General features: G+C 61.3%; 4 protein-coding genes across 5 annotated transcripts in view; 3 read left to right on the top strand and 1 right to left on the bottom strand.

The window, feature by feature from the left end:
* Positions 1 to 831: 831 nt before the first annotated feature.
* RPL13 (ribosomal protein L13) lies at positions 832 to 6,446 on the top strand. Its single transcript, XM_027646447.1, has 6 exons — positions 832 to 917; positions 1,088 to 1,200; positions 2,126 to 2,267; positions 3,709 to 3,882; positions 5,364 to 5,420; positions 6,247 to 6,446. Exons 2-6 carry the CDS (start codon positions 1,097 to 1,099, stop codon positions 6,403 to 6,405), a joined length of 636 nt encoding a protein of 211 aa, XP_027502248.1. The 5' UTR covers positions 832 to 917; positions 1,088 to 1,096; the 3' UTR covers positions 6,406 to 6,446.
* A 1,329-nt stretch (positions 6,447 to 7,775) lies between these two features.
* CPNE7 (copine 7) lies at positions 7,776 to 16,403 on the top strand. 2 transcript variants are annotated; one of them, XM_027646445.1, is made up of 16 exons: positions 7,776 to 7,791; positions 8,135 to 8,310; positions 9,065 to 9,488; positions 11,834 to 12,016; positions 12,086 to 12,160; positions 12,748 to 12,822; positions 12,899 to 12,982; positions 13,067 to 13,156; positions 13,316 to 13,414; positions 14,032 to 14,118; positions 14,220 to 14,279; positions 14,370 to 14,503; positions 14,613 to 14,667; positions 14,808 to 15,062; positions 15,178 to 15,414; positions 15,802 to 16,403. In XM_027646445.1, the coding sequence occupies exons 3-16, from the start codon at positions 9,264 to 9,266 to the stop codon at positions 15,937 to 15,939; spliced, it is 1,797 nt and encodes a 598-aa protein (XP_027502246.1). In that variant the 5' UTR covers positions 7,776 to 7,791; positions 8,135 to 8,310; positions 9,065 to 9,263; the 3' UTR covers positions 15,940 to 16,403. The 2 variants fall into 2 exon arrangements, with proteins under 2 accessions (XP_027502246.1, XP_027502247.1); XM_027646446.1 differs by lacking the exon at positions 7,776 to 7,791 and having other exon boundaries at positions 14,808 to 14,859; positions 14,929 to 15,062.
* A 2,770-nt stretch (positions 16,404 to 19,173) lies between these two features.
* On the bottom strand, positions 19,174 to 21,269 carry SULT2B1 (sulfotransferase family 2B member 1). Its single transcript, XM_027646444.1, has 6 exons — positions 21,103 to 21,269; positions 20,381 to 20,589; positions 20,085 to 20,211; positions 19,916 to 20,010; positions 19,662 to 19,842; positions 19,174 to 19,585 (listed from the first exon to the last, which is right to left on the bottom strand). Exons 1-6 carry the CDS (start codon positions 21,239 to 21,241, stop codon positions 19,470 to 19,472), a joined length of 867 nt encoding a protein of 288 aa, XP_027502245.1. The 5' UTR covers positions 21,242 to 21,269; the 3' UTR covers positions 19,174 to 19,469.
* Positions 21,270 to 22,360: 1,091 nt separating this feature from the next.
* The window catches only part of DPEP1 (dipeptidase 1), a 4,408-nt gene continuing 622 nt past the window's right edge, over positions 22,361 to 26,146 (top strand). The window contains exons 1-9 of the mRNA XM_027646443.1: positions 22,361 to 22,576; positions 23,710 to 23,842; positions 24,319 to 24,451; positions 24,537 to 24,687; positions 24,769 to 24,838; positions 25,133 to 25,309; positions 25,391 to 25,475; positions 25,553 to 25,628; positions 25,756 to 25,891. Of these exons, the coding sequence (XP_027502244.1) occupies positions 22,398 to 22,576; positions 23,710 to 23,842; positions 24,319 to 24,451; positions 24,537 to 24,687; positions 24,769 to 24,838; positions 25,133 to 25,309; positions 25,391 to 25,475; positions 25,553 to 25,628; positions 25,756 to 25,891 (1,140 nt within the window). The 5' untranslated portion in view covers positions 22,361 to 22,397. The remainder of the gene's footprint in view (positions 22,577 to 23,709; positions 23,843 to 24,318; positions 24,452 to 24,536; positions 24,688 to 24,768; positions 24,839 to 25,132; positions 25,310 to 25,390; positions 25,476 to 25,552; positions 25,629 to 25,755; positions 25,892 to 26,146) is intronic.

Raw genomic sequence — 26,146 nt, 5'->3', positions numbered from 1 at the left:
CAGCTCCCAGCCTTTGGGCCTTTGTCACAGTCCCAGGCTCCCGTTCCTGGGTCAGGCTGGAGCTGGAGCCCGATGGTGTGGGGAAGATGTTCTCCCTGTCCCGACCCATTCCCTGGGGTCTCTGAGTGCCTGGGGAGTAATTTCCCTTGATTGCAGGGGCACAACTGGGTTTCTGCATTTGCTGTGCTGCTGCCTGGACTTCTAATTTCCAAACCTATTTGTTTCTTCACAGGCTCACTCTTTGCATTCTCTTTTCCAGCAGTAGATGAAATTCCAAGTGTTCTTTGATTTTATTTTGTAACTCACAGCCCCTTTGAGTTTGGTCCCATGGAGCAGAGGGTGACAGTACAAGTGGTGCTGTGGTGGGACACTGGGGGACAGCACAGGGCCCTCCGTGGCCCCTGTGGTGCTACCAGCACTGCCATGCCAGTGCTGCCAGGGCACTGCCCTGCATCCCACCACTGCAGCACCGGGAGTGCCAAGATGGATGGAAGTCCCCGACCCCTCTCCTGCCACGTAGGAGACAGCGGCAGAGCCCTCTGGGGTGGATGTTGGAGCAGGGGTTGGATGGAGAGGGGAACAGGGACCCCCACACTCCTGTTTGGGGACTTGGAGAATCCCATCGGGCATGTGTCTGGCTAGGCTTGTGCGAGAGCGTCGAGCAGTGCTGGAACTGCTGCTCTCAGCTTGGCCGCGGGCCCGTGGCCCCGTTTGCCCCTCGCCTCCCTGCCAGTCCCCGCCGGCCGCGGACCCTTTAAGCCGCCGCCATCTTTACTTCGGGCAGGTGAAGCCACCGGCCCTCATTGGCCCGTCCTTTCCCGGGCCGCTCGCGCGCGCTCCCCATTGGCCGCCGCCACGGCCCTTCCGGCGGCACCGCCCCGGCGCGTCCTTTCCGGTGGCCGTTCGCGAGGCGGAAGGTGAGTGAGGGCCCGGGGCTCCATCCGCCGCCATCCGCCCGCCCGGCGCCGCGGGGGAGCCCCCGAGGGCGCACAGGGGGCCGCGCTGGGTCGGGGGCCACGAGCCCGGGGTGTCCTGGGGGCCAGGCGGGGCCCCGGCAGGGCTGCACTAACCGTGCCCGTGTCCGCAGGCCGCAGCCATGGCGCCCAGCCGCAATGGGATGATCCTGAAGCCCCACTTCCACAAGGACTGGCAGCGCAGAGTGGCCACCTGGTTCAACCAGCCCGCCCGCAAGATCCGCAGGTGAGACCGAAGGGCCCGTGAGGGGCTTCCCAGAGTGTGCGGGGCTGCTGAGGAGGCCAAAGCGCCGTGGATTTGTGTTCGGCCCTTCTGCGGCCGCGCTCCTTTAAGTCCCGGCTGCTCGCTCGGGGTCTGTGCTCAAAGCCGGCCCTTCCCAGCCGCAGCCAAGTGATGAGACGTCTCCGGAATCGCTGCACCACGGTGATGACTCCTTCTACCCTGGGTCTCTGATGGCAGCGGTGGTTCCAGAGCAGCACCAGCCACCGGCGTGGCCCCGCTGTTGGTTCCAGAGAGATCCCAGGGCAGCAGTGGCACATCTGGCAGAGATGCTGTGTTCCTGGTGACTGTCCCATTGATGTGGCCCAGAAGACCAATTGCACCTGCCTTGTGTGCCAGTGTGGCCACAGGGCCAGGGCAGTGCCTGTCCACCTGTGTTGGGCACTGGTGAGGCCACACCTGGAATTCTGGGATCAGTTTTAGGCCCCTCACCCTGACACAGACACTGAGGGGCTGGAGCAGCAGGACTGGCTGAGGGAGCTGGAGTGGCTCAGTCTGGAGAAAAGGAGGCTCAGGGGGACCTTTCCGCTCTCTCCAACTCCCTGACAGGAAGGTGGAGCCAAGTGGGGGTCAGGCTCTGCTCCCAAGGAACAAGGGACAGGATGAGGGAAAAAAGGCTTTAAGCTGTGCTAGGGGAGGTTCAGGTTGGACATCAGGAGGAATTTCTTCATGGAAAGCGTGGTCAGGCATTGGAAGGGTCTACCCAGGGAGATGGTGGAGTCCCCATCCCTGGAGGTGTCTAAGGAAGGCCTGGATGTGGCACTCAGTGCTCTGGGCTGGGTGACAAGGTGGGGATCTGTCACGGGTTGGACTCAGTGATCTTGAAGGTCTTTTCCAGCCTGATCAATCCTGTGATCCCATGACATTCCAGGAGGAAGGCTCGTCAGGCCAAGGCTCGCCGCATCGCCCCCCGGCCCGTGGCTGGGCCCATCCGGCCCATCGTGCGATGCCCAACAATCAGATACCACAAAAAAGTTCGTGCTGGCAGAGGCTTCAGCCTGGAGGAGCTTAAAGTGAGTACAGAGCTTTTATCTAAATAAATGAACTCCCAGTCTGAGCTTGGCTGCTGCTCCTGTCCTGCACAAGGTGACATGCCCAGATGTGGTACCTGGCTGGTACTGGCTCGTCCTGGGGAGACTGTGGTGCTTCTGGTTCTGGGAGCAAGGAAACACCACTCAAAGGTGTTTAAAAGGTAAATGTCTGGTTGTCTGGTCAGACTTACTTAAAACTCCATTAAAATCAAGCTGAAAGAAGAGAAGTTTAGGTTGAATATATGGAAGAAATTCTTCCCTGTGAGGGTGGTGAGGCCCTGGCACAGGTTGCCCAGAGAAGCTGTAGCTACCCCATCCCTGGAAGTGTCCAAGACCAGGTTGGATGGGGCTTGGAGGAACCTGGTCTGGTGGAACGTGTCCCTGCCCATGGCAGGGAGGTGCATTCGGATGATCCTTAAGGTCCTTTCCAACCCAAACCATGCTGGGATTCTATGAAAATTGAATTCTGGAAGAGCCTTGAGTCTCCTAAACTTTTTTAGGGAGGGAGAAGGTTATGGTCTTCATTAAATTACTTTGTTTCTTTATGAAATAACTGTTCTGCTAATCCTAAATATTTTGGCCAACTGTTCTTGTTGCAGATCAAGTAAACTGAGCTCAGCTGACTTATAAGAGTAGCAGGGGATGTTGTACCAGGAGGAAGGACTGTTCAGTGCAGCCTCCAGGAGTAGCTGGGGCTGTTCTTGTTCAATATTTGGTTTAAAAACACTTAAACTCTCTGAGAAGTATTCCCTGCCCTTCATTCCTTCAGGAAATTGTCCCTGGGACCAGCCTAGGTGTGCTGAGCTGTTAAAGAGTGTCTGCAGGGACTCCCCACTGCATATCTGTGCGGTGGGCAGGAGTGACATCAGTTCTTGCTGGCAGCTACCAGCTGCCTCTGCGGCTGGTTCAGTGTCTAATTAAAACATTTATAACTGAAATTGGTGCACTGAGGCAGGAAAATTGTTCTTCTGGGTGCCAAATGCTTCATTACTTACTTTTCTTTAATTTTTGGGTAATGGTGGAACACAAAGAGGGACACAGCTGTTTGTCTTCTAACAGAAAACGAGTTTCTTGTTTAAGATGGTTAAAACAAATAGTTATTTAATGGAGCTCACGGTATTCAGTGAGCCAGAGTTATCCATATCCTGACTTCATAAATGCTTGTCTGTATGTTTCTGAGTTTAAATGTCCCCCTCAGGGGTTGCTCTTTGCTCTCCTGAGAAAAATCCACCTGCAAAAACCGAAGTCTGGGGAACATTTTAAGCATTAAGATACACCAGGACACCCTTTGGTGGTGAAGTGGGTGGTCCTTTAGCCATGCCAAGCCTTCTCCAGACCCTGTGTCCCATGCTGGCTCTGTTTGGAGCCCTGCCTGGCTTTTGGGAGCTGTGGCATGCTGACACCACTCCCTCTCTCCCCTCAGCTCGCTGGCATCAACAAGAAGTTTGCGCGGACGATCGGGATCTCCGTGGATCCCCGGCGGCGGAACAAGTCCACCGAGTCCTTGCAGGCCAACGTGCAGAGGCTGAAGGAGTACCACTCCAAGCTCATCCTCTTCCCAAGGAAGCCGGCCATGCCCAAGAAGGGAGACAGCTCTGTGAGTACCTGGCTGCTGGAATCATGTCACAGGGGCTGTTTGCGGCCCCTCTTTGGGAGGTTTAGTGTCATCCCATCCCTCTATCCCGGTGTGCAGAGCTGCTGAACCTGTTCCATGATGTGACCCCAAGGGGAGCAGCCCTGCCGTTGGATGCAGTGTGGGTCTGAGCCCAGCGTAAGGCCTGGCCTGGCAGGGTTGAGTGTAACAGGGCTCTCTGGGTCACAGTAATACTGGGTCAGACATTTGGCTGAGGGGCTGCAGCCCTGGTTTAGGGCAGATTCCTGGAGCTTTGGTCCTTGCCCAGCCAACTGAGTTTTAGTTTATGGAGCTAAATTGTCAAGAGTAGCTGAAAATTCCACCTGAAAATTCTGTCCAGCCGTATGGAAGGGTGAAGGACAGGCTCTGTGAGTGGCTCCGTGCCAGGCAGGCTCCAGAAGGCAGTTGCTGTTGACATTCAAAAATGCTTTCCATTAAAAGCTCTCCGAGATCAGAGCAGAGCTGTGTTCCTTGGCTCTGCTGGCAGTGGATTCACGCTTCCCGCGGGGCTTGAGCGAGCCATGGAACACAGCGGTGTGCTCAGGCTGTCCTCAGATCTTCTGGGGAGCCTGGCAGCTCCAAGCTGCTTAGTTGTAGTGGATCCCTCCCTTTTCAGAGCAGGGAGGAAGGGTTTTGATCTGAAATACTGCTTCAGATTTGCTTGCTAGAAATTAACTACATAAAATAATTTTCAACCATTTTTGTCTGATGACACGCTTTTACAAGAAGGTGAAATCAGCCTTAGAAGGAGTTGCTGAGGAGCGTGTTGGGTATAAATGAGCTGTGGGGACTCAGCCTGGAGAAAAGGAGGCTCAGGGGGGTCCTTCTTGCTCTCCCTATAACTCCCTGGCAGGAGGGTGGAGCCAGGTGAGGGTTGGGCTCTGCTCCCGGGGAACAAGGGGCCGGATGAGACGAAAATGGCCTCAAGCTGTGCCAGGGGAGGTTCAGGTTGGACATCAGGAGGAATTTCCTCTGGAAAGGGTGGTCAGGCATTGGAAGGGTCTGCCCAGGGAGGTGGTGGAGTCCCCATCCCTGGAGGTGTCTAAGGAAGGCCTGGATGTGGCACTCAGTGCTCTGGGCTGGGTGACAAGGTGGGGATCAGTCACAGGTTGGACTGGATGGTCTTGGAGGTCTTCTCCAACCTTAATGATTCTGTGAATCTGTGTCACACTGAAAATGACACAGTTGGTGTCAAAGCTTTTCCAGCTGGCAGAGCTGAGAGGCCGCTGCTCCTCCGGCCGGATCCAAGCACAACGTGGGCTGTTGATGCAGCTCATCTGTGCCAAATGAAATGGATTCATTACCATTTGGTGCTAAATCTTCCATCAGGATCGTTAGCACCGTGTTTAAGCTGGGTACCTGTGTACAGGCTGTGCTTTAAACTGAGATTTTAACCTGAGAAAGTTTAAATTCTGATTTTCTAACATTCCTGTCTTCTTGTGCAGCCAGAGGAACTGAAATTGGCCACTCAGCTCACAGGACCCGTTATGCCCATCAAGAATGTAAGTGTAATTAAATCATATTCTCTCTGTGACCTAAATGTGATTGAACTCTGTGGAGAGGGTTCTCTCCTTGCTGTTGCACTGTGTCTGTGGACACTGCCCCTCCTGGATCAAAAAAAAAAAAACAGGAATAAACCTTCAAGAGAATCTGTGAAATTGGGGGCACTTTGGGTTGTAGCTGGGGTAGGGGTGCCCAGGCAGGTTCTGTGGTCAGCATTTGTCCGTAAATCATCAGTGCTTCCCAGAGCTGCTGTCAGTAATGCCACAAACCTCTACTTGCTCCCTAGAACTCCCTGACAGGAGGGTGGAGCTGGGCAGCGGTCAGGCTCTGCTCCCAGGGAAAAAGTCACAGGATGAGAGGAAACAACCTCAAGTTGTGCCAGGGGAGGTTCAGGTTGAATATTGGGAAAATTTCTTCATGGAAAAGGTATAAAGCGTTAGAACTGACTGTGGGGGCAGTGGTGGAGTCCCTGTCCCTGGAAGCGTTCAATAAACACGTGGATGTTGCACTTGAGGACGTGATTAGTAGTGAACATGCTTCTAGTGCCAAGCTGACAGTTGGACTCAATGCTCTTAAAGTCTTTTCCAACCTGAACAATCGTGTGATTCTGTGAACCTGACTCACGTTTCCTGTGGTGCTTTGTTTCCACCCCTGCTCAGTTGTGCTCGGTGCGGGTGCGGCTGTGCTGCTGTTCCCGGTGGAGCAGCCGAGGGCAGGGCCTGTAGGTGGCACGAGTGCTCTGTTTCTCGCCGAGATCACTGTGCAAAGCCTCAGCTCCTTCCCCGAGGTGCAGCCTGACTGTCTGGCACTCCCTCTTTCCCCCAGGTGTTCAAGCGGGAGAAGGCCCGCGTCATCTCAGAAGACGAGAAGAACTTCAAGGCCTTCGCCAGCCTGCGCATGGCCCGGGCCAACGCCCGCCTCTTCGGCATCCGCGCCAAGCGCGCCAAGGAAGCAGCGGAGCAGGATGTGGAGAAGAAGAAATGAACTGTTCTCCCCAGAACTGTCAATAAAAAGCCGTAGACAGACGGGTGTGCTGTGTTTTTGGGGCACATGTACCAAGTGGAGTTGTGCCGGTGTCGGTGCGGGGATGTGTTCAAGCGTGGGAAACCTCATTTGCTGTGCTTGGAGTCTTCAAAGTTCTCCAAAAGCTTGTGAAACACTTGCCTTGTGCCCACTCCTCTGCCTTATGTCAGAGCTGCAGTCTGGGCTCCCTCCTGCTCTGACTTTAAAGGGCTTTGGGGGTACCCCCTCTGTGCCAAGCTTTGTCTGCTCCCCCTTCTGTGCCAGTATTCCAGGTTTAATGGTTTCCATGCCTCCGTATGAGGCAGAACTCTAGAAGGTGGGGTGTCGTGGTGGGTGCTGGGCAGTGCTGCCCACATGGGAGGGGACTTCCCTGCTTTTTAAGGGGCACAAGGGGGAGTAAGATGTGTTGCAGCCCCTAAGCTGGGCTTCTACGGAGCAGAATCTCAGGGCTGGACTGTGCTGCCCTGCCTGGCCCTCAGCTCAGCCCCAGCTGTTCTGAGGACCCTTCATCCATTTCTTCATGGCTTAAAGGCCATTCCATGGTAGATGTGGCACTTGGAGACATGGTTTGTTGTGGCCTCAGCAGTGCTGGGGAGCAGGTGGGACTCTGATCTTGGAGGCTTTTTCAACACAAGCAGTTCTGTGATCCCTCAGTCAAGTGGCATCAGAGAAGCCCAGGAGAAGGGTTGGGTGGCTCTGGCCCATCCTTTTTGCTGTTGGGGGTCCCAGGTTCTGCCTGTCCCAGTGTGGGAGGCTGATGGGTCACCAGGATGTGTCAGTGGGATTGGAACTGCTCTGGGAGCGCTTGCATCTGAGGCCATTGTGCAGCCATAGCAGGTTGGAGAGAGAATTGATGGGATGGGATGGGATGGGATGGGATGGGATGGGATGGGATGGGATGGGATGGGATGGGATGGGATGGGATGGGATGGGATGAAGCACTCGATGCTGGAGCCCTGGCACACCTGGATGACCTGTGGGCTGCTCAAACACAGTCAAGAGGTGCCTGTTGTGGTGCTGCCTGTGCTGTGCCAGCTGTTGCTTGGACCTACAGCCCCTCTGCCTGGACCTCATGTCCCACTGTGTGTCTGGTGCCTCCTGCCCTCCTGGGCTGTGCCAGGGGCTGGGGGGGAAGTGGGAGAGAGAATGGCCTATTTCTGCCAGGCAGACTGGGGATTAGCTCCTGAAGTCCCGGCCCTGCAGTGCCCTGCTGCTCATTAGCCCTATCTGCATTTTAATCCCTCCAAATTTGGGCTAATTACATCATCTTTCATAAAGCTGAGCTGACAGTGCCGCAGCACTGGGGGGACAGGGGTGGGTGGGGGTCTCAGGCTGGGAATGGGGCAGGTGGGACTCCATGTGCATGGAATGTGGGTCTGGGTGCTCCAGCATGTGGGGAGGGCACCCGGTGGGTTTGGGGCACCCCACCCTTGTGCTTGGGGTCTTGGCTTAGAATGTAGAGGGCTGGGACCAGGATGGCCTTTGGTACCCCACAGGGAGCAGCTGGGGAGGGCAAGGGGCTGTGTCTGTGCCACAGGGGTCTCACCTGGAGTAGGAGCACTTACCTTGGCACGGCCAGCAATACCGGGGACCCTGGGAACCCAACTCAGCGCCAGTGCCCATGGGTGGGCTCCGCTCTGGTGCTGGCAGCGAGGCAGTTAACAGAGCTTGTCATCCATCTCCCTCTTAGGGCTCCGCTCCCAAACTGCAGCTTGAGTCAGTTGTGTGGAGGTGGCAACGGCAGCAGCTCCGACTGGCACACCGGCACGGCTGGCACACCGGCACGGCTGGCACACCGGCTCCCCTTGGCACACCGACCCCAGCCCTTGCCCGACCGCCTGCAGAGCCCAGGCCACCAGCACCCAGGTGAGGGGAACGATGGGCAGGGTGGGACCTGGTGCCCCCTCCGCTGGGCAATGGATGCCAAGGAGTGCCTGCGATCCTTGGAGAGGGATGATGCCCCCCGGAGCTGGGGGCACCAGAGCCAAGTGCCAGGGAGGGCCTGGGCAATGCATGACTGCATCAGGAAACTTTGGCCGGGCTGGGCATGTGGGGGCAGAGGTGGGCAAGGGGCTGCTCTGCACCTGCCCCTGCCCCAGTCAACCACCCCTGGGGCTGCAGGTGGGGGACAAGCCTGGGCTGGGACCAGCAGAGCCCCTCTATGCCCTGTCATGCAGCATCACCTGGCTAGGTGTCACCAGCCTCAGAGGGATCCATCATCTGGCGACAGGGACACTGAGCTGGTGTCCCCGCTGCCCTCCCAGAGAGCCCTGTCCAGGCTGGGGGTTGCTGCCTGAAAGGACAGGGGGGTGTTTCTGCTCCCCAGCTCCACTCAAGGCACCCCAAAGTGGGTACCCAGGGCTGCCCGCACAACCCCAGTCCTGCACAGCCACCCAACCCCACTCAGGTCCCACTTCCCCACAGGACACATTCTGTCCCTGGGGTGGGGCTGGGGCAGAGCCAAGAATGGCCCTGTGGGACCCTTGGTCAGCCCAAGGAGCTGGAGGGTGAACCCCCCACAGTAGAGCCCATAGGTCTGGCTGGCACTTGAGGGTACATGGGCAGCATCATGAGAGTGCCCCAGGTCCTGTTCACCCCACTGTGCTTTGATGCCTTGTAGGGTCCCACGGAGCCATCCTGACTGGACCCAGCCACCCTGCCCCAGAGGAGGTTGTGGGGTCCCTCCAACCCCCGGAGCACCCCACCCCTGTGCTGCCCCCAGGAACCTCCCTGACACCGCGGGGCACCAAGCCCCGGGCATGACGATCACCTGCCCAGCCCCCTGACGGCACTGAAGGCAGCGGCCGCCCTCGGCCCTGATGCCATTCGCCCACGGGGCTGCGTGCCCCCCGGCCCGGCCGGCTGCCCCCCGTGCCCCAGCTGGCATGGGTGCTGTGCCCGAGCTGTGTTCGCAGGCCCCGCTGGCCGTACTCTCCAAGGTGGAGCTGCGGGTCAGCTGTAAACACCTCCTGGACCGAGACACCCTCAACAAGTCAGACCCCTGCGTCCTGCTCCTGATGCAGTCCCAGGGCCAGTGGATGGAGGTAGGAGCATGGGGGGCACTACCAGCACCCCCCACAGTGGGTAGGGCAGGCACCAGGGAAATGATGGTGCTGGGCACGGGGTGATGGGTGCACGTGGGTGGGTGCTGGACACAGGGTGATGGGCATGGGGGGCTGCAGAGTGGGGTGCAGGAGATGGTGGGGAGCGGAGTACAGAGTGCAGAGCAGGGTGCTGGAGATAATGGAGAATTGGGTAGAGGGTGCAGACCAGGGTGCAGGGTCCATAGCAGAGTACAGGAGATAGTGAAGAACGGGGCACAGGGTGCACGGCAGGGTGCAGAATGGGGTGCAGGGTTCAGAGCAGGGTGCTGGGTGCAGAATGCAGAGTAGGGAGCAGAATAAGGTGCAGAGTGGGATGCAGGGTTCAGAGTGGGGTGCAGGAGATAATGCAGGATGGGGTGCAGGGTTCAGAATTGGGTGTAGGGTACAGAACAGGGTGCTGGGTGCAGAATGGGGTGCAGGGTTCAGACCAGAGTGCAGAATGAGGTGCAAGGTGCAGAGCAGGGTGCAGGGTTCAGACCAGGGTGCAGAACAGGGTGCAGGATGCACACAGAGGCTGCTGGATGCACAGTGCAGAGCTCAGCGAGGGGTACAAGGCGCAGAGCACAGACCAGGGCACAGAGCATGAGGCTCACAGGGCAGGGCAGGGCAAGGCACTGTGGGGCACCCAGGAACCCACGGGGTCAGTGCTGACACCAGGTCAGATCCAGCCCTCCAGAGCTGTGGCAGGGCTGGGGAGAGGGCTGGGGTGGGGTGCCCACGGTGGCTCCAGCACAGCTCCACTGCCCTGGGACAGGGACAAGGGCCACCACGGCCATCCCTGGGGTGGCTCAGGGCTGGTGGGCTGGTGTCATCCTGTGTGGGGCAGGCAGCTCAGAGGGAGTCAGAGCTGGCACCGCAGCCGTGAGCTGTGCTGTGGGGATCCCTGGTCACCCCATGAGCCACGGCTGGTGTTGAGGCTGGCACTGGGGTTGGCAGACACTGGGATGGCGCTGGGGCTGGCACAGCTTCTTCCCTCTCTCCCCACGCCGAGCTCTGGCTGGTGCCCGCAGCTCCGCTCTAATCGCGGCCGCTCAGCCGGAGGATTTAGCGCTAAATCCCTCGGCGTGTCATCGACTCCGCTCGAGCCAGCGAGGGGCCGGGGCGGCACAGTGGCCCCGTGCCAGCTGCCGTGTGTATGCGGTGCCAGACCCTTGTACCCCACCGTGCCACACTCCGTGTGCCGTGCCATGCTATGCCACGCGATGCTGTGCTGTGCCATACATCCTACAAAAGGTGACAGGACTCCATGCCCTGTTCCTTCCCTGTCCCTGCCAACCCGTGTCCCCCAGCCGAGGTGTGGCTGACTCTGGCTCTGGCACTGAGTACTGAGACAGCCCCGGACCCTCTGGCAGCAGCTGGTGCTGGAGGGTTCAGGGTGCCCGAAACCCATCTCCCCAGGGTGAGGGTGTGGCAGTGCCCACACAGGAGGGACATGGGTGGCCCTGGCAGTGTGGCAGTGGTGCAGGTTCAGCAGATGTTGCCAGATTGGAGAGGTGGTGGGCAGGGGCCAGGGGCTGGCCGAGTTCCCTGTCCAGGATGTGTCCCATTGAGTCAACACTGACAGGGATGGGTGTGGGGGAGGCTCTGGAACTGCTCAGCACCTGCTGCCAAGCACGGATGGGACATGCTGAGCACCCACCGGGGCTGTGGGTTGGTGACCCCCAGCCATGGCCACCGCAGGGTGGGGACACAGGGGCTCATCCTGACACCAGCACTCTACTTCTGCTCCAGTGGAGCCGTGGCAAAGTGTAGTCAGAGCTAGTGTACCCCTAGGATGACCATGGGGAGTCTGGAGAGAGGGGAGATCGCAGGACCTGGGGCTGGCAGGGCTGGAACCCATGAGGGCACATGGGGCTCCTCCAAATGCCATTCACTTGGGCGTGGGGAAATGCCTAGGCATGGCTGGTCCTTCCTGGCACACCCCATCCCTTCTTCCCCCATCCTTGTATTCCCTGTCCCTGCATTCTCATCCCACCATCCTTCATCCCTGCACCTCCCATCGCTTCATTCCCTAATTTTTTATCCCCCGTCTGAGCACCCCCCATCCCTGTATCCCACATCCTTTCATCCTTCACCCCTGTATCCACCATCCCAGCACCCTCCTCCCTTCATCCTCCACTCCAGCAGCCCCCATTCCTCATCTCCCATCCCTACCTTCCTACACCCCCATTCCCCCTGGGCTCCCACATCCCTATTCCCAGCTGGATGTGAGCTCCGGCACCTCAAGGCCCGGGCAACTCCAGCTGTGCCCATCCCAGCCCCGGCCCAGCACCATTCCCATGCAGGTGGATCGCAGCGAGGTGATCAAGAGCAACCTGAACCCCGTGTTTGCCAAGATCTTCACGGTCGATTACTACTTCGAGGAGGTACAGAAGCTGCGGTTCGAGGTGTACGACAGCCATGGCCACGCTGGCGTGGGCACGCACGACGATGACTTCCTGGGGGGCATGGAGTGCACTGTGGGGCAGGTGAGCCCAGGGACCCCCACCCGGGGACCCCCTCCATGGTGTCCCCTCCCCGACCCTGGGCTCTCGCAGATCGTGGCGCAGAAACGGGTGACGAAGCCGCTGTTCCTCAAGTACGGGAAGTTCGCAGGCAAGTCCACGATCACGGTGAGTACCGAGCCTGGGTTGGGGGTGGTACTGGGGGGGGACAGTGGTGTGGCACTGAGCAGGGGCACTGGAGAGATACCAGGCTGGGACCCTGGGTGGTACCAAGCTGGGATTCTGGGGTGGCACCAAGCTGGGGCATTGGAGTGGCATTGGGATGGGGTGCACAGCTGACAAGGGACTGGGACCCTGAGGTGACACTAACCTGGAACCCTAGGGTGACACCAGACAGGACACATGGGTGGCACTGGACTGGGATGCTGGGAAGGCATCAAGCTGGGACATCTGGGCTGGATCAGTGGGCTGTCACTGGGCTGTGGGTGCCATTGAGCTGGGGCGTATGGAGGGTCCCCAGTGCCCCTCCTCCTGTCTGAGCTGCCATCCAGCCCTGCAGCCCCTCGGGCTCTTGGGAGTGAGGAGGGCTCAGAGTCCCTGTTGGCATCTGCTGGCTATGGGGGGGTCCTGCTGCCCCAGGGAAGGCACGTGGCACCCTGTCTCCTCCTGGGGCACCACAGGGAGGTGGGGGGCAGGGGGGCAGGGGACAAAGCCGTGCCAGACACTGAGCACCCTGCGGCTGCCTCTCTTCGCAGATCATCTCTGAGGAGATTTCAGGGAACAATGGCTACGTGGAGCTCGCCTTCCGTGCCAAGAAACTGGATGACAAGGTAAGCCAGGTGCCAGGAGGAACATGGGGCAGGGCGGGCAGGGTAGGCAGTGCTCTGTCCCCTCCTCTTCCTCCAGGACCTCTTCAGCAAGTCAGATCCCTTCCTGGAGATCTACCGCATCGACGACGACCGCAGCGAGCAGCTCGTGTACCGCACTGAGGTGAGGCCCCAGAGGGCCCGTCCCTTGGCTGCCCCACAGCCACCCTGGGGCCTCCCCAGCCCTGCTGAGCTCCCTGTCCCACAGGTGGTGAAGAACAACCTGAGCCCTGTCTGGGAGCCCTTCAAGGTGTCTCTCAACTCACTCTGCAGCTGTGAGGAGAAGAGGAAGCTGAGGGTGAGGAAGGGAGATGGGGACCCCCATCACTTCCCCGGAGGTAGCTGTACCCTGGCTTCTCCAGAGATGTGCTAGGGACCCCCGGTGCCAGGGGTGGTGCTGGGGACCCTTCAGTGCTGGGGACCCCCTGGTGCTGGGGCTAAGCCGTGCCAACTGCAGGGTGTGGTATGGGACTACGATTCACGGGGCAAACACGACTTCATCGGGGAGTTCTTCACCACCTTTGAGGAGATGCAGAAGGCGATGGGGGAGAACAAGGTGGGACATGGAAACACAGGGATAGCCTGGGGGTCACTCCTGTATGCTGTCAGCAGAGCCCATCCCAGCAGGCACCTCCCAGCACCTCCTCTGGGTTTGGGGTCATTCTCTCCTTGCTGCTGCCCACCTCTTTGGGGAAGGGATGGTGGGTTTGGGGTCCTCTGGGGAATCAGCCATGAATGAGGTGGCTGGAGCCCAGGGGGTGGCTGGGAGTGGGGGAAGGCAGCTGCAACCTGGGGCTGTGGGGTTGCAGGGTTATGGGGCTGTGGGGTTATGAGGTTATAGAACTATGGGGCTGTGGGTCATGGCACCATGAGGCTGGAGCATTGTGGGACTGAGGGGCTGCAGGGAGGCAGGGTTATGGTGCTTCAGGGTTGAGGGATCACTGTGCTGCAGAGATATGGAGCTGTGAGGCTGTGTTTTTATGGGGCCACAATGTTCTGGGATTGTGGAGTCATTGTGCTGCAGAGCCATGGGGGGCTGGAGGGTTATGGGGCCGCAATGTTATAGGGTTGTTGGGTCACCATTATGCAGAGACATGGGACGGGGGGCCTGAGGGGTGTCAGGGATGGGGGTCCCAGGGTCGGGGCCCAGCGCGGGTGCCGCGTGTGCCGCAGGTGCAGTGGGACTGCATGAACCCCAAGTACAAGATCAAGAAGCGCAACTACAAGAACTCGGGGGTCGTGGTGTTGCTGGACCTGAAGGTGAGTGCCTGCATTCCGTGCCAAGCCATGCTGAGCCAAGCCATGCCTGGCTCCGTGGGCCAATGTGGGGCAGGACCAGCTGATGCGAGTCCCTCTGGAAGATCCACAGGGTCTACTCCTTCCTGGACTACATCATGGGTGGCTGCCAGATCCACTTCACGGTGAGCAGAGTCCCCCACACCACCCAGCAGGGACACGCTGGTGGCTCGGCTCTCCCTGGGGGAACCCTCACTGCCCCCCCTCTACCCCAGGTTGCCATCGACTTCACAGCCTCCAATGGGGACCCCCGAAACAGCTGCTCCCTGCACTACATCAACCCCTACCAGCCCAACGAGTACCTCAAGGCGCTGGTTGCTGTGGGTGAGATCTGCCAGGACTATGACAGGTTGGTCGCTCTGGTGGGTTCCCCAGGGCCAGACACCATGGTGATGGCCACCCTGGGGTCAGATGCCCTGGTGATGGCACCAGAGCTCCTCACACCCCTTCCCTTGCAGCGATAAGAAATTCTCAGCTCTGGGCTTTGGTGCCAGGATCCCCCCCAAGTATGAGGTGAGAGGTGGTCGGAGCGCCAGGGTCCTGTGGGACTCCAGGGATGTGCTCATCCCTCCAGACACCCCAGGCCCTGGCACTTGTGAGGCTCAGCGGGGGGGGGGGGGGCACTAGCTCCCCCCTCCCCTCCTGCCCTCCAGGTTTCCCACGACTTCGCCATCAACTTCAACCCTGACAACGATGAGTGTGAGGGTAAGTCCAGCTCTAGCAGGGTCCAGTCCATGGCCAGGGTGTCCCTTCTCACTTCTCACACCCCCGCAGGCATCCAGGGTGTTGTGGAGTCCTATCAGAGCTGCCTGCCGAAAATCCAGCTCTACGGCCCCACCAACGTGGCTCCCATCATCACCAAGGTGGCTCGTGTGGCGGCCAATGAGGAGCGGACCAAGGAAGCATCGGTGGGTCCCACTGGGGCACCAGGTTGGGCTGAGACCCCCACAGGCTCGTGACACTTGTAGGTGCTCCCGTGTGGGGCCGGGCAGCTCCCCCAGAGCATCTCCCTATCCCCCCCAGCAATACTTCATCCTGCTGATCCTGACGGACGGGGTGGTGACAGACATGGCAGACACGCGGGAGGCCATTGTCCGGGCCTCCTACCTGCCCATGTCCATCATCATCGTCGGGGTAGGCAACGCCGACTTCACCGACATGCAGATCCTGGACGGCGACGACGGTGTCCTGCGCTCCCCCAAGGGCGAGCCCGTCCTGCGCGACATCGTCCAGTTCGTGCCCTTCCGCGAGTTCAAGAACGTGAGTGGGGCAGGCGGGGGTCCTGCCGGCCCCTCCCAGCTCTTCTCATGCCCTCTAGTTCTCTCCTGCCCCTTCCCGTCCCCTCCGGTCCCTTTTACTCCTCTCCCGTTCCCCTCCTGTCCCTCCCCGTTCCCTCACGTCCCGCCCCCGTCCCCTCCCATCCACTCTCCTCCCCTCCCGTCCCCCTCGTCCCTATCTGTCCCTTCTGTTTCCTTTGGTCCTCCCCGGTTCCTTCCCGTCCCTTCCATCCCCTCCGGTCCCCTCTCGTTCCTACATCCTGGCACAGGGAGCCGGTGCCCACGGGTGCTGCTCCGCACGGCAGGGCGGGCAGGTGTCGCAGTGGCCCCGGCTCACCCTGGTGTCCCGCGGTGTCCCGGTGTCCCGCAGGCGTCACCCACAGCCCTGGCGAAGTGCGTGCTGGCAGAGGTGCCCAAGCAGGTGGTGGAGTACTACAGCTACAAGGCGTTCCCCCCGCGCTGCCCCCGGCCCCCCACCCCCGACTCCAGCCTTGGCTCCCCGCAGTGAGAGACCCTCACTGCCCCCAACCCAGCCTCAGTTTCCCCCAGTGAGGAACTCCCAGCCCCCACTCCACCTTCAGCTCCCCTAGTTAGAGATCCCCAGTGCCCTCAGCCCCAGCACTGGGTCGCCTCAGTGAGGGACCCCCGACCCCAGTCTTGGCTACCCCCAGTGAGGATCCCCTGCTCCCCCCGGTGTGGCACAGGGACAGACGGGGTCCCCGTGAGTCCCAGCCCTGCCACAGCCCCCTCGGCTGGGACACGGGGTAGGTCCCGGCCCCCTGGTGCTGGACACCCTCTGCACTGCTCCGGGGTCCCCAGCAGGCACTGCCCACTTCTGGAGTTCTGTGCCCTGCAGCCTGTTCCCACTCCATCCCTACTGTCCCCTTGGTCCTCTTGGTCCCCGCTTCTCTGTCACTATGATGTTTGGAGGCTGCATGACTCCCACAATAAAGCAAGACCCCTGTGCCCATCCTCATGCTCTTTGGGTGCCACCCTCCCTGGGGGTTAGGAGGGGGTGGGCAGAGGGACTGGCAGATCCTGGGTGCTGTCTGTGTCCCCTCGTGGTGATACCACACCACCCTGGCTGGTGACAAGAGCCAAGGGCATCCCCCAGCCCTGCTGCCCCCACACTTTGGGTGTCTATAGCCGGCAGTGTGCTGGGAGCACCAGACCTCTGAGCGCTGGAGCAGCCGCCGCTTTCATGTGCTGGAGTGGGCTCTCCCCTGCTGAGCCACAGCCCTGAATCCAGGGCATGGAGTTGAGGGAGGTGGCAACGGAGCCGGCCCTGCTGCCCTGCACATGGCCACTGCCACGTGCTGTGTGCTGTGAGTCACACGGCACGTGCCATGTGCTGTATGATGTGTGCCATGGGCTGTGCACCATGTCCATGTACCTTGTGACACATGCTATGTGATGCCTGCTGAGTGTCATGTACCATGTGTTGTGTGCTGTGTGCCACGTGACCTGTGGTGTGTCATGTGCCACGTGCTGTGTCCTTGTATCCTGTGCCACGCAACCATATGATGTGTGCCATGGGCCATGCATCCCGTGCCTGTACCTTGTGACATGTGCTGTAATGTGTCATGTCCCATGGGCTACATGCTGTGTCCCATGTGTCATGCATCATGTGCCACATGCTGTGTGCCATGTGCTGTGTGGCACATGCCATGCACCACATGCTGTGTGCCATGTGTCATGTCCTGTGTGCCATGTGCTCCGTGGCATGTGTCATGCAGTGTTGCATGCCCCATGTGTCTGTCCCATGTGCCATGTGCTGTATCCCATGTGCCATGTGCTGTATCCTGTATGCCATGTGCTGTGTTCCATGTGCCATGTGCATTGTCATGTGCCACATGCTGTGTGCTGCATGTCGTGCCATGTGTTATTTGTCATGTGCCACGTTCCATGTGCCACACACCATGCTGTGCCATGTGCCGGGCACTGTGCCACACTGCTACCACGTGCTGTGCGCTGCTGATGCCAGTCCTGTGCCAGCAGATGCTCCTGGGGAGGTGACATCTCCTGGGGCAGGGTGTGACCAAGCTCACCACAGGGACTGAAACTGGGGCCTGGCACAGCGGGGCAGGGGCCATCCCAGACCCAGCCTTGGGAGTGGCACTGAGCTGGGCTCTGGGATGCTGCCATCACCCTGAGTGAGGGCACGGGTGCCAGACTGTCCCTGTGTGGGCAGACATTCAGTGGGGTGGCCCCGCTGGCCCTTGGACACTGCCACCAGTGCAGGACACAGACAGGGCACAGACAGGGCACACTGCCTGCACCCCCATTGAATGCCTATATATAGCTCCTGATTCATTTCCCATAAAGTGGGATCCTGGATGTTGCCATGGAAACCCAAACGTGCTGCCTGGGAGGCTGCAGCACTCGCTGGCCCTGGTACGGGCAGGGGGCTGCCCTGGCACCCCAGTCCATGGGGATAGATGAGTGCCCCAGGGCGGGTGCAGGGAGACCCCGTGGTGCTGGGGGTGTCCAGAGTCACCGTGTCAAGCTGTACCCACTGGCAGCGCAGAGGGGCTGGGAGGGGTGGCAGGGGTGACAATGCTGACAGGAGTGGGGGGGTGGGGGGGTGGCAGGGCTGGCAGGGATACAGGTGTGGCAGGAATGACAGAGTTGGCAGAGCTGGTGGGGGTGACAAGAGTGGCAGAGCAGGAGTGGGAGGACACGAATGTCACTGTCCCACAGTGCTGCAGACCCCAGAGAGAGTCTCACCACCTCCCCCCTCTCAGCCAAGCCCTGGCCAGGGGCTCTGGTGGTGCCAGGGTCAAGCCCCCACACCCCTCACCCTGGCCCTGTGCTCACCCTGCAGGGGCTGGATAATGAAGCTGGGTAATTATTGACAGTACCTGCACTCCACAAGGCAATTCCTTGGGGCGTGGTAGGAGAGGGGCCGGGAGGTGTCCTGCCTTCCTGGGGCACCCCAGAGCGCTGAGGTGGGGGAGGGGGGGAGGGGAAACAAGCTCCCAGGTGCAAATACCCCAGGAGGGGAGATGGGCAGGGGGAGCATGCAAACAGGATGGTCAGGACACTGTGGCCACCTCCCAAAGCACTGGGGAGAGCCTGGGGCAGGATGGGGGACATCAGGGGGCATTGGGGTGCAGGGGTCAGGAAGGGGTGTACTGGGGCGGGGTGGAGGCAGTGGGGTGCAGGGGGCTCCAGGGGAGGGGATGCACTGAGGCAGGATGGGGTGTATTAGGGGGCAGGGGGAACTGGGGTGGAAGGAACACTGGGAGGGGTGCACTGGAGCGGGATGGGGGAATGTTGGGGTGCAGGGGGCATCTGGACGGGTTGTGCTGGGGCAGGGTGGGGACATCAGAGTGCAGAGGGCACCAGGAAGGGGTGCACTGGAGCAGGGTAGGGGCATTGGGGTGCAGAGGGCACTGGGGAGGGGTGCACTGGGGCAAGGTGAGCAGATGTTGGTGTGCAGGTGGCATTGGGAGGGGCTGCCCTGGGGCAGGGAGACTCCAGGGGTGGGGGACCCTGGGTGCTGCTGAAAGAGCTGGCTCTGTGCCCTGGGCTCCGCTGGCAAAACCTGTCACCCTGCTATGACCCCCCACAGAGCCCAGCACCCCCCACGAGCCTGGCACCCTGCCACAGCCCCGCTGGCTGCCCGGCCATTGCTCCTGGTTGCTGATAAGGTCCCAAAGGAAGGGTCCCCACCCCGATGTGTCCCTGATAACTCCAAGGCTTCCCGCTTCCCGCCTGACGCCTGTGGGAACACACAGCCTGCCTGGGAACGGCAATAAATATTTATTTCCGCAGGGCAGGATAGGCGGAAAGAGGGGTCACGGCCATGTGCCCCTGCCTGGGGGGAGTGAGGCCACAGGGAGAGCCACAGTGCACAGCTGGAAAAGTCCCCCATCCCCAGGGAGGTGGCACAGTGCCACATCCCCCAGCCCCGTGGGAACCCCTTGCCCCAGGTGACATCTGGAGGTGAGTTGTGAGGTGCCAAGGGGTGCCTATGCAGAGTGCTCCCGCTGCAATGATTCTCAGCAGGTTGGGGTGAGTGTCCCCCCAGGTCCCTCAGGCCATGGGCCACTGCGTGGGCAGCTCCACATCCCCCATCTCCTCCTGGTAGCGCTGGTTAAAGAGGGCATTTTGCTGGGGGGAGAAGTGGTCGCGCCAGTCGCCGACCACACCTGCGGACGGAGGGCAGAGGGAGTCAGGGATGTTGCCCCCGTACTGCCCGTATCCCCCCAGCCCCTACCCCCTCACCTTTGCGCATGAAGCGGCCCTGGCTGTGGTCCATGATCTCAGGGGGGATGAGGGAGTAGTTGGCCATGGCATTGTCCCGCATGGCGGCAAAGCTGCAGTGCTGCTCCAGGGCTGCCAGCGTTCCCGGGGCCAGTGGGCACCCCAGGAAGGTGCTGAGGCGCTGTGCTGTGCCACACAGGTCCTGGGGCAAGGGCATGGTCAGCGCTGGGCACCGGTGGGGATGGGGACAGGGATGGGGACACTGCAGGGCTCACCTGGTGCAGCTCCTCGTAGGTGACGTAGAGGATGTCCAGGAGGTGCCGCTGGCCCAGCCAGCCCTTGACGTGGTCAAACCAGGAGCCGTAGTGCACTGGGGGGAAGGCAGGGAGTGATGGGGGGCCCTGAGGCTGAGTCCCCCCTGTCAGGGACACCCCCAGCCCTTACCTGTGCCCTCGAGAAACTGCGTGAGGAAGGCATCAAAGGAGCCAGGGTCAGGTAGGAACTTGGCCAGGTGGTGGAAGTGGTAGAAGGAGACAGCGACATCCTTGGGGTTCCTGGCCACATAGATCACCTGGGGGGGACACAGTGTCACCCCCACGGCTGGGAGGATTCTGCTCCACCCGGCTCAGAAAGCTCCTGCCATTTCCCCAGCTGTGGGAAGCCCCATGGGTTCAGGATATCCCTGAGGGGACCCCCCCAGGCCATCAGGGATCCCCCCAGACCATCTGTCTCCCTCTCACCTTGGCCTTGCTGCGCTGCAGGGCAGGGGCCAGGACGTGGGCGGGCATGTGGGTGGTGAGCAGCCGGGGGGTCTCTGTGTCCCGCAGAGCCTCCCGGCAGTAGATCTGCTCCAGCCAGGGAGCCCGCTCCCAGTTGGGAATGGTCTTGGCTGGGCGGGCATCCCCAAGGCTGAACATCAGTGTCAGGATCTCCTGCATCCAGGTGGTGCCTGTGGAGGTGGGAGTCAGGGCAGGGCTAGCTCAGCATAGGGCAGTGCATGGCATGGCACCACGGCATGGCATGGAATGGCATGGCTCAGCACAGCATGGCACTGCAATGGCACGTGCCATTGGATGGCACAGCATGCTGTGGAGCAGATCGGCACAACTTGGCTTGGCATGGAATGGTTCAGCTCAACCTGTCCTGTCCTGTCCCATCCTGGCCAGTCCCATCCCAAACTATCCTGTCCCATCACAGCTCAGCTCGTGCCGGGGCAGCAGCTGGAATGGCAGTATCATATGGCCCCCCTAGTTCCCCACAGAGACACCACTCTGGGGGTGGAACAGTGTGGGGCAGCAGCACAGGGGGGGCGGGAGCCACTGGCCAGGGGTCCCCACGCTGTGCCAGTGGTCCGGGTGTCCCCGAGCCCAGCCCCCTCCCAGCCCCGCCGGTGGAGCCCGGCCCGCGCCCACCCTCCAGCCGGAGGTCCCCAGCGCCGTCTGCATGCCCCCCCGCCCCTCACCCGATTTGGGGTAGGTGGCGATGAGCACGTCGGTGGGGCGGAAGGTGAAGGCGGCGGCGAAGCCGAGGGACTCCTGGGTGTGGAGGTGGCCGGGCAGGGTGATGCCCGCGAAGGTCTCGGTCACTTCCATGCGATCCATGGCCCGCCCGGGTGGGACGCGCCGGGCGCCGCTTAAATAGCGCCGAAAGAGGAAACGGCCCCGGCGGGCGGGGGGCTGGACTCCCCCGGCACATTCCTGCCGGGAAGCCGAGAATCCGGCCGCGCTGGGGCCATCGACGGGAGAGCGCTGCTGGCAGGGGCTGGAGACACCCGGGATGGGGTGGGATGGGACTGGGTAGAATGCAGGGAGGGGGGTGTGGGATGGGATGGGTTCCTGCATGCCCAGACCCACAATCGCGTCCAGGAGAGTCGGGGGAGCGGGGTCACCTCGACAAGGGCACCGGGAAGCATTGCCGGCTACAGCAGCCCACGGCGACCCCGAGAGGTGCCAGTCCTGCACCGTGCCCCACCCTGGGCTCCCCACAGCTGGCACCACGCAACAGGAAGGGATTCCCATCCCAGCACACACCAAGATGAGGTGGTCAGCTGGACTGACCACCTCCATGTGGCTCCATGCCATTCCCAGCAGCCCCACCAAGGCCTTGCTGGGAAGGACACCACAGCCCCCGTGCCAGAACCAGCTGGGATGCTCAGCCCCCACAGACGACGGTGCCTCAGTTTCCCCTCAGGATGCTTCAGGGTGGGGGATCCCAGTGCATGTGGAGGACCATCAGCAGCTCCACACCATGGCTGTACCACCCCGACTGCTGCCCCCGGCATGTGGCGGCTCCGGCGCCGTGGTGGGGGGTGGCTCTGGGGTGGCTGGAGCCCATCCCAGCCCTGCCGCCGCACGCAAGCTGGAAAACATAATTCAGAACCGTCGCAGACAGCAGCTGCCCGAGCGTCCCAGGGCCAGGGTGAGCGGGGACAGGGGTTCTGGGGGTGCCTGGGGTGCCGGTGCTAGGCTGGGGGTGCCCATGGATGCCAGTGCTGGGGAGGCAAAGGCGGGGATGGGCCTGGCACTTTCCCAACCACAAAAAATCTGGGCTTTATTAGAGGGGCTGGGAGCGTCACCGCGGCTCAGCAGAGAGGCCCCGGCACAGCACAGCCACCGGGGCTGGGCTGAGGGAGGCTGGGCCATGGAGCTCTGGCACTGCCAGGCGGGCACAGGGCACCCAGGGAGGGGCGACGCCACGCTCCTGGTTATTCATTGACGGTGGGAAGGGACGGCAGGAGCGGGGCAGCCATCCTAGTGCATGTGCTCACACGGTAGTGGCAGGTCATCCCTTTTCCCCAGCAGCATCCAGCAGCAGAAGATGCCGGACAGGAGTGTGTGGGTGCTGGCACTGGCACTGTTGCTGGCACTGCCCTGTGCTGGGCAGCAGTACCGGGAGGAGGCTGAGCGCATCATGACCACCACGCCAGTCATCGACGGGTGAGCAAAGGTCGTCTGGGCCTCAGGGTGCCCGGCTGCTCCAGCACCCTGGGAAAAACCCAGCTGGGAAACCCTACTGGGACAGGCCGATGGGGGATTCCTGTGCTGGTCACCTCAGGGCTGTGCAGAGACAGGGAACAATTTTCCCAGGGGATGCCTGTGCTGGGCGCCCTGGGGCATGCAGGAACAGGGGACAGCTTTCCCAGGGAATTTCCATGCTCAGCACCCTGGGGCCATGCAGGGCAGCTTTTCCAGGGGATCCTCGTGCCAAGCACCCCAGGGCTGTGCAGAGAGAGGGGACAGCTTTCCCAGGGGATCCCATGGGACCATCTGTGCAGCCGAGGGGATCCCCAGGGCACTGCAGCCCAGTAGGAGTGGGCAGGGTGCCAGGAAGTTGGAGTCAGGCTTCCCCGCGGGAAGTCCCTGCTCGGGGCAAGTGAGTCAGTCCTGTGGAGTTATGTCTTAAGGGATGTCCCCAGTCTGTTCTCAGGAGGTTCCAATGCCCCACAGGAACCCCCTGTGGCACCAGTGCTGTGCCACAGCAGTCACTGGAAGAGGGAGCAGGGCAGGGGGAGCCAGAGGTGTGGGACTGTGATGCAGGGGGGAGAAGTGGGAGCCAGCCTGTGGGCCTTGCCCCCCCCCCCCCCAGCACTTCCCCAGTGGCACTGCTGGGTGCAGGATAAGGGTGGCAGGATGTCCCTGCAGTGGTGACATCCCACAGAGGAGACGGTGGCGGTAACGTCCTGCCCGAGGGATGCTGTGCTGGCTCCCTGGGTGCAAGGGCTCGTGGGGGATGGAGGCTTGGAGGGGTGCACAGGAGGGTCCTCCAGGAGGTCCCATGTGGGGCTGTCCCCACATGGGCTGGCTCCTGTTTGGAGCTGCTTGGGTGGCTTTTGGTAGAGGGGTCAGATGAGTGGGTAGATGGTAGGAAGGATGATGGATGGATGGATAACAGATGGACAGGTGGATGGATGGATGGAAGGATGGATGGATGGGTGGATGGATGGATGGATGAATGGAATGACAGCCAGATACAGGGACTGTGTGTGCAGCCAGCCAGGAAGGTGGGCAGCAGGAGGCCAGGAGGGCAGAGGGTCAGGCTTCCCCCCAATGCCCATCCCTGCCCTGCCCAGGCACAACGACCTGCCCTGGCAGCTCCTCAAGAGGTTCAACAACCAGCTGAGGGTGCCAGCAGCCAACCTGACACTGCTGAACGACACCCACACCAACATCCCCAAACTGCGCCGCGGACACGTGGGCGGGCAGGTGGGATGGCACAGCGGGGGGGGGCACCGGGACAGGTGCTGGGGAGAGCAGGTGGCACCAGGGTGTGCAGGGTCACTGGGGAGGATAGGGGGCAATGGGGATGACAGGGACACTGGGGAGGGCACCGGGGCAGGCAGGGGTCCCTGGGGTGGGCAGGGGCACCAGGAAGGGCACTCAGATGGGCAGGGACAATGGGATGGGTATCAGGGTGGACACCAGAGTGGATAGAGGGCACTGGGAAGAACACTGGGATGGGTACCAGGGTGGGAAGAGATCATGGGGGTGGGCATGGATACTGGTGAGAGCACTGGGAAGGACATTAGGTCAGGCAGGATGCCCTGGGAAGGACACTGGGGTGGACAGGGGCACTGGGGAAGGCACTGGGACTGAGGTGGGTACTGGGGCGGGCAAGGGCACCGGGGTGGGTGGCAGTGGTCCCGGGTCTGTGTCTCCATGCTGATGGGGTACCTGGGCAGTTCTGGTCTGTGTACGTGCCCTGTGAGACGCAGAACAGGGACGCGGTGAGGCGGACGCTGGAGCAGATCGATGTGGTGCAGCGCATGTGCGACCTGTACCCCGAGACCTTCGACTGCGTCACCGACAGCGCTGGTGAGGGGGCACGGGGCTGGGGCACGAGGGGCTGGAGGTGCTGGTGTGCCGTACCCACCCCAGCTGATGCCCCCGCCCTCCACAGGCATCCGTAATGCATTCCAGAGCGGGAAGGTGGCCAGTCTCATGGGGGTGGAGGGCGGCCACTCCATCGACAGCAGCCTGGGCGTCCTGCGCACCTTCTACCGCCTGGGCGTGCGCTACATGACCCTCACCCACAGCTGCAATACTCCCTGGTAGGACCCCGGGCATGAGGGAACCAGGATGGCATGGGGGTGTGGTCAGGGAGCTGCCCTGATGCTCTCCCTGCTCCACAGGGCTGACAACTGGTTGGTGGACACCAAGGAGGAAAAGCCAGTGCACCACGGCCTCTCAGCCTTTGGGAAGGTGAGGAACAGCAGTGGCAGCAGCGCCCAGGAGCAGTGGCTGAGGGGGGACATGGTACTGGCACCCACCAGCTGGGTGATTTGCCCTGGGTGCAGTGTCCTACCCATCCATAATCCATCCATTCTCCATCCATCCGCCCATCCATCCATCCACCCACCCACTCATCAGTCCTATCTACCAAAAGCCACTCAAGCAGCTCCAGCTGTGGGCTGGGGACAGGTTACTCCAGGGGACCCTCCCATGCCTCCCTCCACACCCTCATCCCTGTTCCCATCCTGGTCTCTGTCCCTGCAGACGGTGGTGGAGGAGATGAACCGCCTGGGCATGATCGTGGACCTGGCCCACGTCTCAGTGGATACGATGAAGGTTGTGCTGAACATCTCCAAAGCCCCCGTCGTCTTCAGCCACTCGTCTGCCTATGCCCTCTGTGCTCACCGCCGCAACGTGCCCGACGATGTGCTGCAGCTGGTGGTGAGCAGGGGCACGGCCAGGGCAGGGCAGGGGACACCAGGGGCTGTGGGGGGCCATGGGGCTCAGGACTCTTTCCTCCAGGCCTCCACGGGCAGCCTGGTGATGGTCAACTTCTACAACGACTACGTGACCTGCAAGAACACAGCCACACTGGCTGATGTTGCAAGTGAGATGGTGTCCGAGTGGGTGGGGTGCAGCAGTGATGCCCCTGTCCCACTCACCTCAACCCCCCTGTGCCCGCAGACCACATGGACTATGTGAAGAAGGTGGCCGGGGCCCAGTCTGTTGGCTTTGGCGGGGACTACGATGGGGTCACACGGTAAAGGGGGTAATGGGTGTGGGATGGGCTGTGCTGGTGGGACAGGGTGGGGGGAGTCTCCCCTGTGCCCTGTGTGGGCAGTTGGGGGGTGCAGGGGTGGCCCAGCTGTGAGCTGTGGGTGGCACAGGCTCCCCACTGGCCTGGAGGATGTCTCCACATATCCTGCACTGGTGGCCGAGCTGCTGGCAAGGAATTGGACAGAGGAGGAGGTGAAGTTGGCCCTGGCTGAGAACCTGCTCCGGGTCTTCAGCAAGGTGGAGGAGGTGAGTGGGGCATGGGGAGTACTGTGATGCACAGGGCAAGCAAGGGGACAGTGGGAACACAGGGATACTTGGGCCATGGGGACACAAGGGGCACTGGGTACACTGGGCACAGGAATGTACAGGGCATGGGGACACATGGAACAGGGAACACATGGTGCACGGGGGCACTTGGGGCATGGGGACACAGGGAATACGGGACATGGGGGAGGGGGACACTTGGGGCATGGGGACACAGGGAATACGGGACATGGGGGA

The sequence above is a fragment of the Corapipo altera genome, unplaced genomic scaffold (assembly GCF_003945725.1).
Source record: "Corapipo altera isolate COAL_440 unplaced genomic scaffold, ASM394572v1 62, whole genome shotgun sequence".
In the NCBI taxonomy this organism is placed as follows: Eukaryota; Metazoa; Chordata; class Aves; order Passeriformes; family Pipridae; genus Corapipo; species Corapipo altera.
This window is presented reverse-complemented; position numbering and strand designations above follow the sequence as displayed.